This window comes from Sinocyclocheilus anshuiensis, unplaced genomic scaffold (genome assembly GCF_001515605.1).
Source record: "Sinocyclocheilus anshuiensis isolate Anshui unplaced genomic scaffold, SAMN03320099.WGS_v1.1 scaffold464, whole genome shotgun sequence".
NCBI lineage: Eukaryota > Metazoa > Chordata > Actinopteri > Cypriniformes > Cyprinidae > Sinocyclocheilus > Sinocyclocheilus anshuiensis.
Window position 1 is genome coordinate 30,875 of NW_015555731.1, and position 12,173 is coordinate 43,047.

The window sequence follows — 12,173 nt, forward strand, 5'->3', positions numbered from 1 at the left end:
GTGGAAAATAATGTGTTTTTTGAACCTTAAACCGCATAAACACATTTCATTTCACCAAATACACAAAATAATGTTCTTTTTTAGTAACATCATATGACCCCTTTAATGTGGTATTTGTAGATAAAGCAACCACAACACTTACTATGGGTTTACCTCAGTAACCGTAGTTTTACAGTGGTAGTTGTAGTTAAAGCACAGTAACAACAACAATTTCCATGCTTTTACCACAGTAACTGTTTTACTGTAAACTATGTAAAGCACAGTAACCACAACGCTTGCCACGCCTTTAATGCCTTTTTGTGAAGTGATTGTAATTCAATATTTTTTTCTATCTTGCAGTTACGTCAGATCACATACTCCACAACAACCTGTAATCCAGTAGCTCTTTTAAGAAGCCATCTCTTATAAAAGTTCTCTCTCTCTCTCTAGCTCTCTCTCTCTCTGCTTTTCCTTTCCTATTTTTCCGAACTGTAATCCACGATTCATTTACATATAATTTTGCTCTCTCTCTTTCTGTGGTTCATCATGGCCTTTTTTTTTTTAAAACTCAGAATAAAATTTTGACCAATTCTGTCAGAAAGCTGCTAGAATTAACAGGGAACTTGAACTCAAAGCTCCCAATGCTGATCTTGAAGAAGCTGCCAAGGAGGCTGAACAAGTCCTTCAAAGGTTCAACCCTTCACAGGTTTTGTCGAACACTTTTAGTTGTAACCAATTTGCTTTAATGAACGCATCCTTATTTTATGTGTTAATAAAAACTTTCCTTATAGTCCTTCCTATCAAATATTTTGGTCACAGATGTCTCAACATGTATATATTTCTCTTCGTTTCAGCTGAAAAGGAAGACCAAAGGACCAAGACCAAAATTTGACCATCTTGATCATTTATGGAGAAGACCAAAAGCTGCAAAGTCAAACACCTTCCAATGGTACGTCTGTGTTGATCTGAGCACCTTGGCTGAACTGTACTGCAGTTACATTTGCACAGCATTTGATGTTTCTTAAACTTTGCTTTACATATCCCACGGCCCCATCAGGAAGAACCCCCAGAAAAGTGTCATGTTGAAGTAGTAATAATTCATACAATTTACCAAGTCAGCAAATTCATATGATATTATTACTACTTCGACATGACACTTTTCTGGGGGTTCTTCCTGATGGGATATGTAAGGCAACGTTTAAGAAACATCAAATGCTGTGCAAATGTAACTGCAGTACAGTTCAGTCAAGGTGCTCAGATCAACACAGACGTACCATTGGAAGTGTTTGCCTTTGCAGCTTTTGGTCTTCTCCATAAATGCTCAAGATGCTCAAATTCAAATCCCATGACAGGCCTTCCTTTGGTCTTCCTTTTCAGCTGAAACAAAGAGAAATATATACATGTTGAGACAGTGTGTTAAAAATGATCTGTGACCAAAATATTTGATAGCAAGGACTATAAGGAAAGTTTTTATTAACACATAAAATAAGGATGCCTTCATTAAAGCAAATTGGTTATAACTAAATGTGTTCAACAAAACCTGTGAAGGGCTGAACCTTTGAAGGACTTGTTCAGCCTCCTTGGCAGCTTCTTCAAGATCAGCATTGGGAGCTTCGAGTGCAAGTTCCCTGTTAATTCTAGCAGCTTTCTGACAGAATTGGTCAAAATTTGATTTTGAGTTTTAAAAATAGTCCATGATGAACTACAGAAAGAGAGAGAGCAAAACTATGTGTAAATGAATCGTGGATTATAGTTTGGAAAAATAGAGAGAGAGAGAGAGAGCGAGAGAAAGAAAGAAAGGACTTTTACAAGAGATGGCTTCTTAAAAGAGCTGCTGGATTACAGGTTGTTGTGGAGTATGTGATCTGACGTAACTGCAAGACAGAAAAAAAATATTGAATTACAATGACTTCACAAAAAGGTATTAAAGGCGTGGCAAGCATTGTGGTTACTGTGCTTTACAAATAGTATAGAGTAAAAACACAGTTACTGTGGTAAAACCATGGTAAATGCTGTGGTTATTGTGCTTTAGTAACTACAAATACCACAGTAAAACTACGGCTACTGAGGTAAACCCATATTAAGTGTTGTGGTTATGTGCTTTAACTACAAATACCACATTAAAAATACAGTCACTGTGGTAAAACCATGGTAAGTGCTGTGTTATACAGTGCTTTTAATACAAAGAGTAGACAGTAAACAGTTACTATGGTAAAATGACAAGTGCTGTGGTTAACATACGTAAAAAATCCACAGTAAAAATACATTTAAGGTGAAGCATGGTATATGTTGTGGTTACTGTGCATCCCTTACGAAAATTACCCACATGAAAAAATACTATAGTAATTTATAGTAAACACTATAGTGTTTTTAAACTACTATAGTAAAGTGTATTATACCTTATATATTATAGTATTCACAACACTTTGTTAATGAATGCTACAGCATACTGTAATATTAACTATAGTGAACTGATAAACTGTAATAAATACTGTAGTATTCTTTAGTTTTTACTACAGTAAACTGTAGTGTATTGTAGTATAATACACCCTATCGTTGTAGAAAACTTAGTACAATACTGGGTAAAGTAATTTGTTTATATTACTATAATTGTTATATTACCACAGAAACTATAGAATTACCACAACAAATTAATTCAAGTACTTTACCATAGCATGGTTCAAAAACACTTAGTATTTACTATAATTTACTATAGTATTTTTTCATGTCTACAAATTAAACCAAAAAACCATGGTGGATATAGTTTAACCATGGTAACCACAAATTAACCATGGTTTTGCTACACTAACCATAGTTTAACCATGGTGTTTGTAATAAAACCGTGGTTATACAAATGGCAATCAATACGCCAAATAAATAAATAATAATAATAATAAAAAAACCTTGGTTATTTTACTGCAATACAACCATGGTTAATTTTCGTAAGGGATTGACTACACATGACATGGTCGAGCGTCAGTTACTATGGTAAAAAATATGGTAAATGTGTGGACTTTTTACATGATCCCTTTCCCACGACAGGCAAATATCAAATTAATAATTTCATTCATAAATATGGGACAATCGACTATTTTATGAGACGGGTGGAAACCCTACCTGTATGCGTCTTGAAGTTATCTAAATCCATCTTTTAACACACTATATCGCTTGTCTTTGGTTCGTGTGGAGTTGTTGGCATTGGGGAAATTATTGCCCCTGCTGGTGCTCAAGTGGTAACTCCAGCTTCATACATACATGTCATTTTCACGTTTAGAGGAGGCGAAACGTGACACTCACACATATCATTGAGTGGTCCAACGTGTCTATTAACACATTTTGGCGTGATACCGGGTTGCCTCAGGATGTCTGATATTTCTTTGCACAGTCGCTAGGTGTCACTGGTGAGCAATGCTGAATGAAGCTTTCACGGTAATGAACGTTTTAGTTCTAGTTCTTTTATTTATAAAGCACATTAAAAACAGTCACAAGACTGACCAAAGTACTGTACAACAAAATGATCAAAGATAAGAACACATTTAAACAGCATCAGTTTGCAAAAGCTAAAGAAAACAAGTGAGTTTTCAAAAGAAATGTAAAAACAGATAAAGATGAAGCAGCTCTTAGGTGTGCTGGCAGGCTGTTCCACAGTCAAGGGCCCATCAACGAAAAAGCTCTATCTCCTCTGCGTTTCAGCCTTGTGGAAGGAACCATAAGTAAGTTTTGATTACCAGATCTTAAATCTCTGGTAGGGTAAGGATGCAGCAATTCTGATAAGTAACACAGGGCAAGGTTGTGTAAACATTTATAAACAAATAGGAGGATTTTAAAATTTATCCTAAAATGAACATGGAGCCAATGAAGAGCTTGCAAAAAGGGGGTGGCAGGATGATTTTTGTGGCCTTTTTTAAGAAATTTGGCTGCTGCGTTTTGGACCAGTTACTATGCTGGTTATAAACAAGCTACTTGGGACTTTGAGATGCCACAATACAAAGAGTTGCAATTGTCCAATCGAGAGGAAATAAACGCGTGAACAGCTTTCTCAAGAGGTTTTTCAGGCAGAAAATGTTTGATTTTAGAAAGTAAGCGGAGTTGAAAAAATCTAGAAGCAACAACCGAGGAGACATGTTTCTCTAGAGTGAGCTGACTATATAAGAGAACACCAAGGTTCCTAACACTTTGATTCAAAAACTGACAGGCTATCCAAGGTCGAGTTGTTCAATTTGAAATTGTCTGATGGGCCAAAGACAATAACCTCAGTCTTTGAGTCATTTAAGGTTGAGCCATTAAGGTTTAATATTACACAAAGAACCCACGTAAATACAAAATGCAGTTTTGAAATGATGATTTCATTTATCAAGGGAAAAAAGCTGTCCAAACCTGCCTGGCCCTATTTGAAAAAGTAATTGCCCCCTAAATCTAATAACTAGTTGTGCCACCCTTTGCAGCAAAAACTGCAATCAAGCGTTTGTGATAACTGGCAATGAGTCTTTCACATAGCTGTGGAGGAATTTTGGCCCACTCTTCTTTGCAGAATTGTTTTAATTCAGCCACATTGAGGGTTTTCGAGCATGAATGGACTGTTTAAGGTCATGCCACAGCATCTCAATCGGATTTAAGTCTGGACTTTGACTTGGCCACTCCAAAACCTTAATTTAGCTTTTCTTGAGCCATTCAGAGGTGGACTTGCTGGTGTGTTTGGGATCATCGTCCTGCTACATAACCCAAGTGCGCTTGAGCTTGAGGTCACAAACTGATGGCCGGACATTCTCCTTCAGGATTTTCTGATAGAGCGCAGAATTCATGGTTCCATAAATTATGGCAAGTTGTCCAGGTCCTGAAGCTGCAAAGCAACCCCAGACCATCACACTACCACCACCATGTTCGACTGTTGGTATGATGTTCTTTTTATGAAATGCTGTGTTGGTTTTACGCCAGATGTAACTGGACACACACACCTTCCAAAAAGTTCAACTATTTGCCCAAAAGTCTTTGGGATATTCAAGATATATTTTGGCAAATATGAGATGAGCCTTTGTTCTTTTTGGTCAGCAGTGTGTTTTTGCCTTGGAACTCTCCCATGGATGCTGTTTTGCCCAGTCTCTTTATTACGGTTGAATCATGAACACTGACCTTAATTGAGGCAAGTGAGGTCTGCAGTTCTTTAGATGTTGTTCTGGGTTCTTTTATGACCTCTTGGATGAGTCATCGTTGTGCTCTTGGAGTAATTTTGGTTGGCCGGCAACACCTGGGAAGGTTCACCATTGTTCCAAGTTTTCTCCATTTGTGAATAATGGCTCTCACTGTGGTTCGCTGGAGTCCCAAAGCCTTAGAAATGGCTTTATAACCCTTTCCAGACTGATACATGTCAACCGTTTTGATTCTCATCTGTTCTTGAATTTCTTTAGATCGCAAGCCTTTGAAATGGCTTTATAACTATTTTGTTTCTCATCTGTTCTTGAATTTCTTTAGATCGCGGCATGATGTGTTGCTCTTTAAGCATGCTTCACTTTGTCAGACAGGTTCTATTTAAGTGATTTCCTGATTCAACAGGTCTGGCAGTAATCAGGCCTGGGTGTGGCTAGTGAAGTTTAACTCGGATTTCTAAAATAATGTGGTTAATCAGTTCTTTCATGATTTAACAGGAGGGGGCAATTATTTTTTCACGTAGGGCCAGGTAGGTTTGGACAGCTTTTTTCGCTTAATAAATGAAATAATCATTTAAAAACTGCATTTTGTATTAACGTGGGTTATCTTTGTGTGATATTAAAATGTGTTTGATGATGTGAATCTTTTAAGTGTGACATATGCAAAAAAAAACAATAATATTAATAAAAAATAAAAAAAACAGGAAGGGGGGCAAAAATTATATTTTTATTCATTTTTTATTATATTTTATTATATTTTTTCAGCCAGTTTGACTAAAATTATCTTAAAATGGCTTTAATTACTCCTTGTTGCAGTTGGTCTGATGCTCGCTGTCATGCTTATCTCCTCATTATGCCTCTGTTGTGGCCACTAAATAGCTGCTTGCAGCTATAGTTCACTGTTACTTGTCATTTATTTGTAATAGTTTGTGAAATTTACTAGCAATTTCTGAGTAAAAAAGTTTATACAAAATAAATAAAAAGGTTCAAATAAAGTGAAATGACAATAAGGACTTATAAGAGTTTATTATTAAGTAGATGTTATACATTTGTCATTCACTGTCAGACTTAGGAATAGCTATAATGAATTCCATAATCATATCAGTACATCTATGAAAATTACACTGAAAAAAAATGTCCACTAAGCATAAAAACTACTAAGCATAAGAGCACAGAAGGAGAGTAGCATAGCTCAGGATACTGTTAATAGGTGCCGGCTGAATGTGCATTAAGGCATGAAATGTCTGCTGCAAGACTTTTTTTGTATTCATAGTTTAGTAAGGATCTATTTATACAAGACTCTTTTTAATGAATGAAACATGTAAAGATAAAGAAGTATCTTGTATACTTTCTGATAAAAAAAATGATCTGTTTTAAAATTTAACAGCCATATTTTCAAACATGTGAACGTACAATATAGCTAAAATATTGTGTTGCATGAATTAATTTCTCATTTTGCTCTGATACATAATTTCCCCCCATAAGCAGAGTAGAATGTCACCCACATTTAGGTTATATTTAACCATGTTTCATAACATAAAGCAAATAAAATGAATTCTTAGTTCTTTAGAGTCTCATGTATGGAGTCATTCTTTGTCTCCAGTGGCTATTATCAAAACTGTTAGCCAGGTTCTGGAAAAAGTCAATTACAGCATAAAAAAAGTCCTTAAGTATTTTCCAGAATTTTTCCCATGTGGTCTTTTGTGCCCATTCATACATCTCATTGGTGTAGTAGCCCTGATTCCTCTCTGTCATTCTGTCAATCGTCTGCAGTAGATCAGTGACTTGCTGTCTGTCATTCAGATCTTTGTTATTGAAGACATGATAACCCTGACAACTCTGAACAACTTTTCTGACAACTTCATTCCCATCAATCTCTGTCTGTATTCTCTCTCTGATACATTCATCCCCGTATGTGAAGAGGATAATAACATGTTTCAGGACATCTTTACCAAAAACCCCTTTCACTTTTTTCAATATGTCTTCCTCCTGCTTTGTGAACCTGCCAAAGGGCACAACGAATAAAAAGGCATGAACTCCTGGAGCAGAAAGAAACACACTTCTCGCAAACTCCCTCGACAGCTCCTCATGGGAAAGATTAGTACAAAAAAACCCAGGAGTGTCAATAACAGACACAGATCTGCGATCAATCAGTGATCTCTCAACACTAGATATACTTGTAAAAGCAGACAGACTTCTTCCACACGTGAATCTGTTCTCTCTCAGGATGGTGTTTCCTGATGAACTTTTCCCAACTCCAGTTTTCCCCAGAAGGACGATATTAATGTTATCATTGTTCTGCTGAGGTGCTGCTACAGGAGTTTGAACAGGAAGAGAAAGGAAAAACTCAGGAAGAGAGAAAATGTTTAGAACATCAATTCTCATATTATCTGTAGCCTATTTACATAGCTTACTATGTGTGATCATGTCATGTGCGTTTCTGTGGTTAATATAAGATTTACCTGCATTGATAAATCTGTGACGCAGATTCTCAGCCTGTATGAGATTATCAGACACATTCACAATAAAGTTTTATAAGCATTTGTCTAGCGCAATAAATAAATAAATAAAATGGTATGCATTTTTTTAGATGATGAAATGTCTGAATGAATGTTTTATACCATTGTCTTCTGTCGTTCTGTTGCACAACCTGCAAAAACAGCAAATCATTATAATTTTGCACAATTATCCAGTGAACAGAAATATATGAAATATGTAAAACAGAATTTCAAGCCCCTTGAGTTCCTCTTTCACTTAATTCTATTCTGTTTAAAAATGAAACAAACACACACAAAATAAATGAAACACTGACTTCCTGTGTTTGCGCTGTTGATCTCCAGACTAGGAAATTCCAAACTGATTTTATCATGGTGTGATTTTATCTGGATAGTCTTTTACATTGCAAATACCTGACACCATTACACTGTCAGATCTACTGAAATGTTTGCATATCAACGGGCATGAAGTCGTAAAGCTGGCAAATAGAGATTACTTTGGTGAAAATTAAGTCATGTTTATCAGCTAAACACAGTAAATCACACTAAACTATTTGGTTAAACTTCAGCATTAACACATGTATCAGACTCACTGTGAATGTGTTTTCATTTCTGAAACACAATGACTAAAGAGATAACGATGTTAAACAACCATGTTAAATCTGCTATTAGAACATAGAAACATTATAATTGAGATTAAGGATGTAAAATACTCACTGTGATGCTGGTCTTCAGACAGATGCACTGTTTCTAGGGTAGTTTCAGTTTCAGACAATCACAGATTTATATACTCTTCATCAGCTCCACCCAGAGGAGGAAATTACCAGAATCCAAAGAGATAGTGAAAATGTCACAGCAGGTGTTGTATTCCTGTGAAATAACAGAGAATTCTATTTTGTCATGATTTCAAAATAATGAATTGCTATTGTAACCTCTATGCAAAATCCCTATAAAAGAAAAAAATATGAATGGTTTTGTGGCATATTTGTATGAACTCATCATTAATTATGCCCTTAAGTCACCTTGGTCTGTGAAACCTGATATCAGACAATCTGCCTGGTAACTAGAATGTGTTAGCAGATGGAAATTTGCTATTAGTGGAAAAAAACAAGAAGCTCCGCCCTTTTTCTGGTGCGATGCGAGCGAGTATTGGCAGCAGTGTTGCCAATTTGGGGATTTTGTCGCCAAATTTAGCTACTTTCTCATTGTAGCTGCGACTTTTTTTAAATTTTTTGCGACAAGGATCTATTTTTAGCTATATTTAAATAAAACTAGCGATTTTTTGGAGATTTTTTATTTTTTACTTGGCCACACCCTGCCGTAGGCCTGTGACCTCTCATGTTTGCTCTCAATCATGCCAATGAGTCTGCGCAGTCAACACATCAGTACGCCATGCCTGCCATGACGCACACCACAATTTCATTATAAGCATCAATCAAGATGGCGGAGAAAAAATGAACATCTTGTTTTAACCACGGACACAAAAGTTATACCACAATTCATGCACATGATTGAGGTCGTCATGAACACTTGAACCATTGGATTTGAAGCTGTATTTTGTCAGGTGTGAACTTGAATCTCGGTGAGTGTTAACAAGCTTAAACAGTTTAAACCAGGGCTGTCCAAACCAAAGAGTATAGATGACCAAGAGGAGAAACTCTGATGCTTTTTGGGTAACAAAAAGCATGGTAGCGCGGCTGCCATTTTGGGGTGAAAATTCCAACTGGACAACAGCACAGATATACAGAAATAGACAGAATAACAACGAAAGAGAGGTCAAAGTGGAATAAAAGAACGCAATGTTGGGCAATCCACTGCAAAAACTATCAGTGTGACAGTAAAAATCTCGCCTTTCATCGTTTTCCCAAAGACCCTGACAGGTAATTAATCACAAAAGTGTAAAATATTGTGTGTTTTGAAGTGGGGACGTAGCGCTGTCTTATGCACCTGCTAACTTTAACCGTTTTTAGGATGATCTAGATTAGAACATGATTCATTGCTGTGTCTCTGTTATAATTAAATAATTAAACAATTTTGGAGAAAGTGGCTGTGTGTGTGTTTTTTTTGTTTACAGTCTTCCTTTAACAGACATTAATATAAGACTACTGCAAAAACAGTGTACTGTCAAGCTGTTATATTCCCGTTATATATTTATTGTCCAACATTCCTAATTTTTCTGTCATTAATTTAATTTCATATGTTGGTATTAATTCAGTGTTAATAATGCTAACACTTGAACTTAAAATATTTTCAACCGAAACTGACATGGTTTCTAGAGAGCAAAAGGTTTTGTGAAAAAAGGGAAGACTTTAAAATAAAATCTGTAAAATAAACTGTTAAAAGGATTTGATGATCACTAGTCTAGTGATTGTACAATATTGTTGTCATCGTTCAGGCTGTATTTCAGCTTTAATGTGCGGTTTTTTTAAACAAAGCAGTTGATATTTGCCATAGCGGCAGCTAGAAGCTAGTGGACTGCCGAGTCGCTTTCACCCCAAAATGGCGGAAGCGCAGGGCTGCTGCTGGGCGCTGCTGGTGCAATGGAACGCTGTACTGAGTTTCGCCTCTTGGTCTTCTATACTCTTTGTCCAACCTCGGTCCTGGAGGGCCGGTGTCCTGCAGAGTTTAGCTCCAACCCTAATTAAACACATATTGTTGTCATCGTTCAGGCTGTATTTCAGCTTTAATGTGCGGTTTTTTTAAACAAAGCAGTTGATATTTGCCATAGCGGCAGCTAGAAGCTAGTGGACTGCCGAGTCGCTTTCACTTGGAAAGTTTTGTTTTTTCGCTTTTTCTATACTCTTTGGCTGCATCCAATGAGACACGCTTTAGCCCTCCAGGACTGAGTTTGGACAGCCCTGGTTTAAACGATCTAACATTAACTCCTAAATAGTTGAAAGAGGAGATTCATATTGTTGTATTTTGTCTCTAATGTTTTTTCATGTTATGATCTAATTATTTCTGTGAGTTTTGGAAGAATTATCAACTCAATGTGTACAAACGAATTATGTAATGTTGAGCAGCCATTTTAATGCTTGGTTGAGGACACGTAATGTGATTTTGTGATTTGAGAAACGTAAATATTATCAACTTGATGTAAGAGTTGTATGCATAGTTAAAAGCTATGTTGAATATTATTAATTATTTAGAGTGAAGTCACGTCATTGACACAAATTCACTGAGTGAGCTTTATCTTAGTGAATTGAGCACATGATTGTGAATGTTTAAGGAATTTAATTCATGATTTAAATTAATTAATGATGTTTAAAAAAAAAAGAGTTTAATGTACATTAAGGTCTGTTGTGAATTCTCTACATTCACGTTCATGTTTGTCGTGTCTATGTAAATGTGCCATTCAGTGTTACGCGATTGTCGTACAATGGTGCTTTAGTGTATGTGCGCACTTTGCGTAAGTGCATATTCTCTGTTACGTGATCGGAGGATCCGCTTGTTATTCGCGTGCAGCAGCCCATTATGCAGTACAAGTTTGTGACGATGTAAGTTTAATCATACTTATATGTTGACGATAATTTCAGAAGCATTGCAGATAACACTCCGTTTCTATCAGGGTTTGTTTGTGTGTAAGTTTCAAGATGTTAGATGCCCTAAAAGAGTGCTTAATCATGTTTCCATGATCGGTCTAAATCTGTTAGCATAGCGGCTAATGTTTAAACACTTTATTTAGGTAATCTGGTGCTACATATGATAAAATAAGCTATCATTTTTTATTATTACAGGTCCATATTACTAGTACAATATGACGTCCCAGTCTTATGCTGCTGTATTTATACGTTTACAAGACGCTGCATACTTATACAATACTATTGAGTGGTGTTCAAAGTGTGTTTATTATTAAGAATGGAGATTTGTTATGTTCCTTATTTAGCAATTTTCATGTTTATTCATTCATATTTTATTGTATTGTTCACAGAAACTACCTCAGCTGCACACTATGTGTATGTGGTCTTATGCTGCATAATAAAGGCAAAAGGCATCTTGGCACTCAGTATGTTTATTGGGTGAGGGGTCTGTGAATGTTTGTTAATCTAATGAATAATTGATTTGTTAAATCAAATGAAAAATTGTGTGTCTAAGTTTCATGTTTATTCATTCGTATTTTATTGTATTGTTCACAGAAACTACCTCAGCTGCACACTATGTGTATGTGGTCTTATGCTGCATAATAAAGGCAAAAGAATCATCTGATGACTCCACTCCTTAATCGGGGTTCTGTAGCGGCCAATAATATCCAAACCTAGCATTCAGAGGGGCAATCCCCAACAAGGTCCATATAAATTTATTGTGAGTTGATCATTGAGTAATATGATATGGATGTGCCCGTTTTATTGCAGGCCAGGTTTTTTGTATGCATTTGAATTCTTCCGGAGGGAAGATGGAGAGCCAACCACCCTTGATCGTTGGATCCATGGAGTCATCGATTGCTGCTGGATGTCTCGGGATAACACTGTGCGATAGGATCTTATGGCGCTTTTCCACTGCGTGGTACGACTCGGCTCGGTACGGCTCAGTACGGCACGGCACGGCTCGGGTTGGC

General features: G+C 36.4%; 1 protein-coding gene, 1 long non-coding RNA gene and 1 pseudogene across 2 annotated transcripts; 1 reads left to right on the forward strand and 2 right to left on the reverse strand.

Moving 5' to 3' along the window:
* Positions 1-1,210: 1,210 nt before the first annotated feature.
* Positions 1,211-2,289, reverse strand: LOC107672911 (uncharacterized). Its single transcript, XR_001632350.1, has 3 exons — positions 1,789-2,289; positions 1,520-1,616; positions 1,211-1,356 (listed from the first exon to the last, which is right to left on the reverse strand). It is a non-coding gene; the product is annotated as an uncharacterized LOC107672911 (long non-coding RNA).
* Positions 2,290-6,337: 4,048 nt separating this feature from the next.
* Positions 6,338-8,974, reverse strand: LOC107672889 (GTPase IMAP family member 4-like). The gene is made up of 4 exons (XM_016466267.1): positions 8,933-8,974; positions 7,745-7,773; positions 7,586-7,619; positions 6,338-7,469 (listed from the first exon to the last, which is right to left on the reverse strand). The coding sequence occupies exons 1-4, from the start codon at positions 8,972-8,974 to the stop codon at positions 6,690-6,692; spliced, it is 885 nt and encodes a 294-aa protein (XP_016321753.1). The 3' UTR covers positions 6,338-6,689.
* A 2,917-nt stretch (positions 8,975-11,891) lies between these two features.
* Positions 11,892-12,173, forward strand: part of LOC107672890 (GTPase IMAP family member 7-like) — a 5,311-nt pseudogene continuing 5,029 nt past the window's right edge.

Coding starts and splice junctions, on each gene's coding strand:
- LOC107672889 (XM_016466267.1), bottom strand. CDS start 8,974: ATGATTGAGAGCAAACATGAGAGGTCACAGGCCTACGGCAGG. Junction 7,774..8,932: donor GGTCACAGGCCTACGGCAGG/GTGTGGCCAAGT, acceptor CTGTTTTTGCAG/GTTGTGCAACAGAACGACAG. Junction 7,470..7,585: donor TCACAGATTTATCAATGCAG/GTAAATCTTATA, acceptor TCTCTTCCTGAG/TTTTTCCTTTCTCTTCCTGT.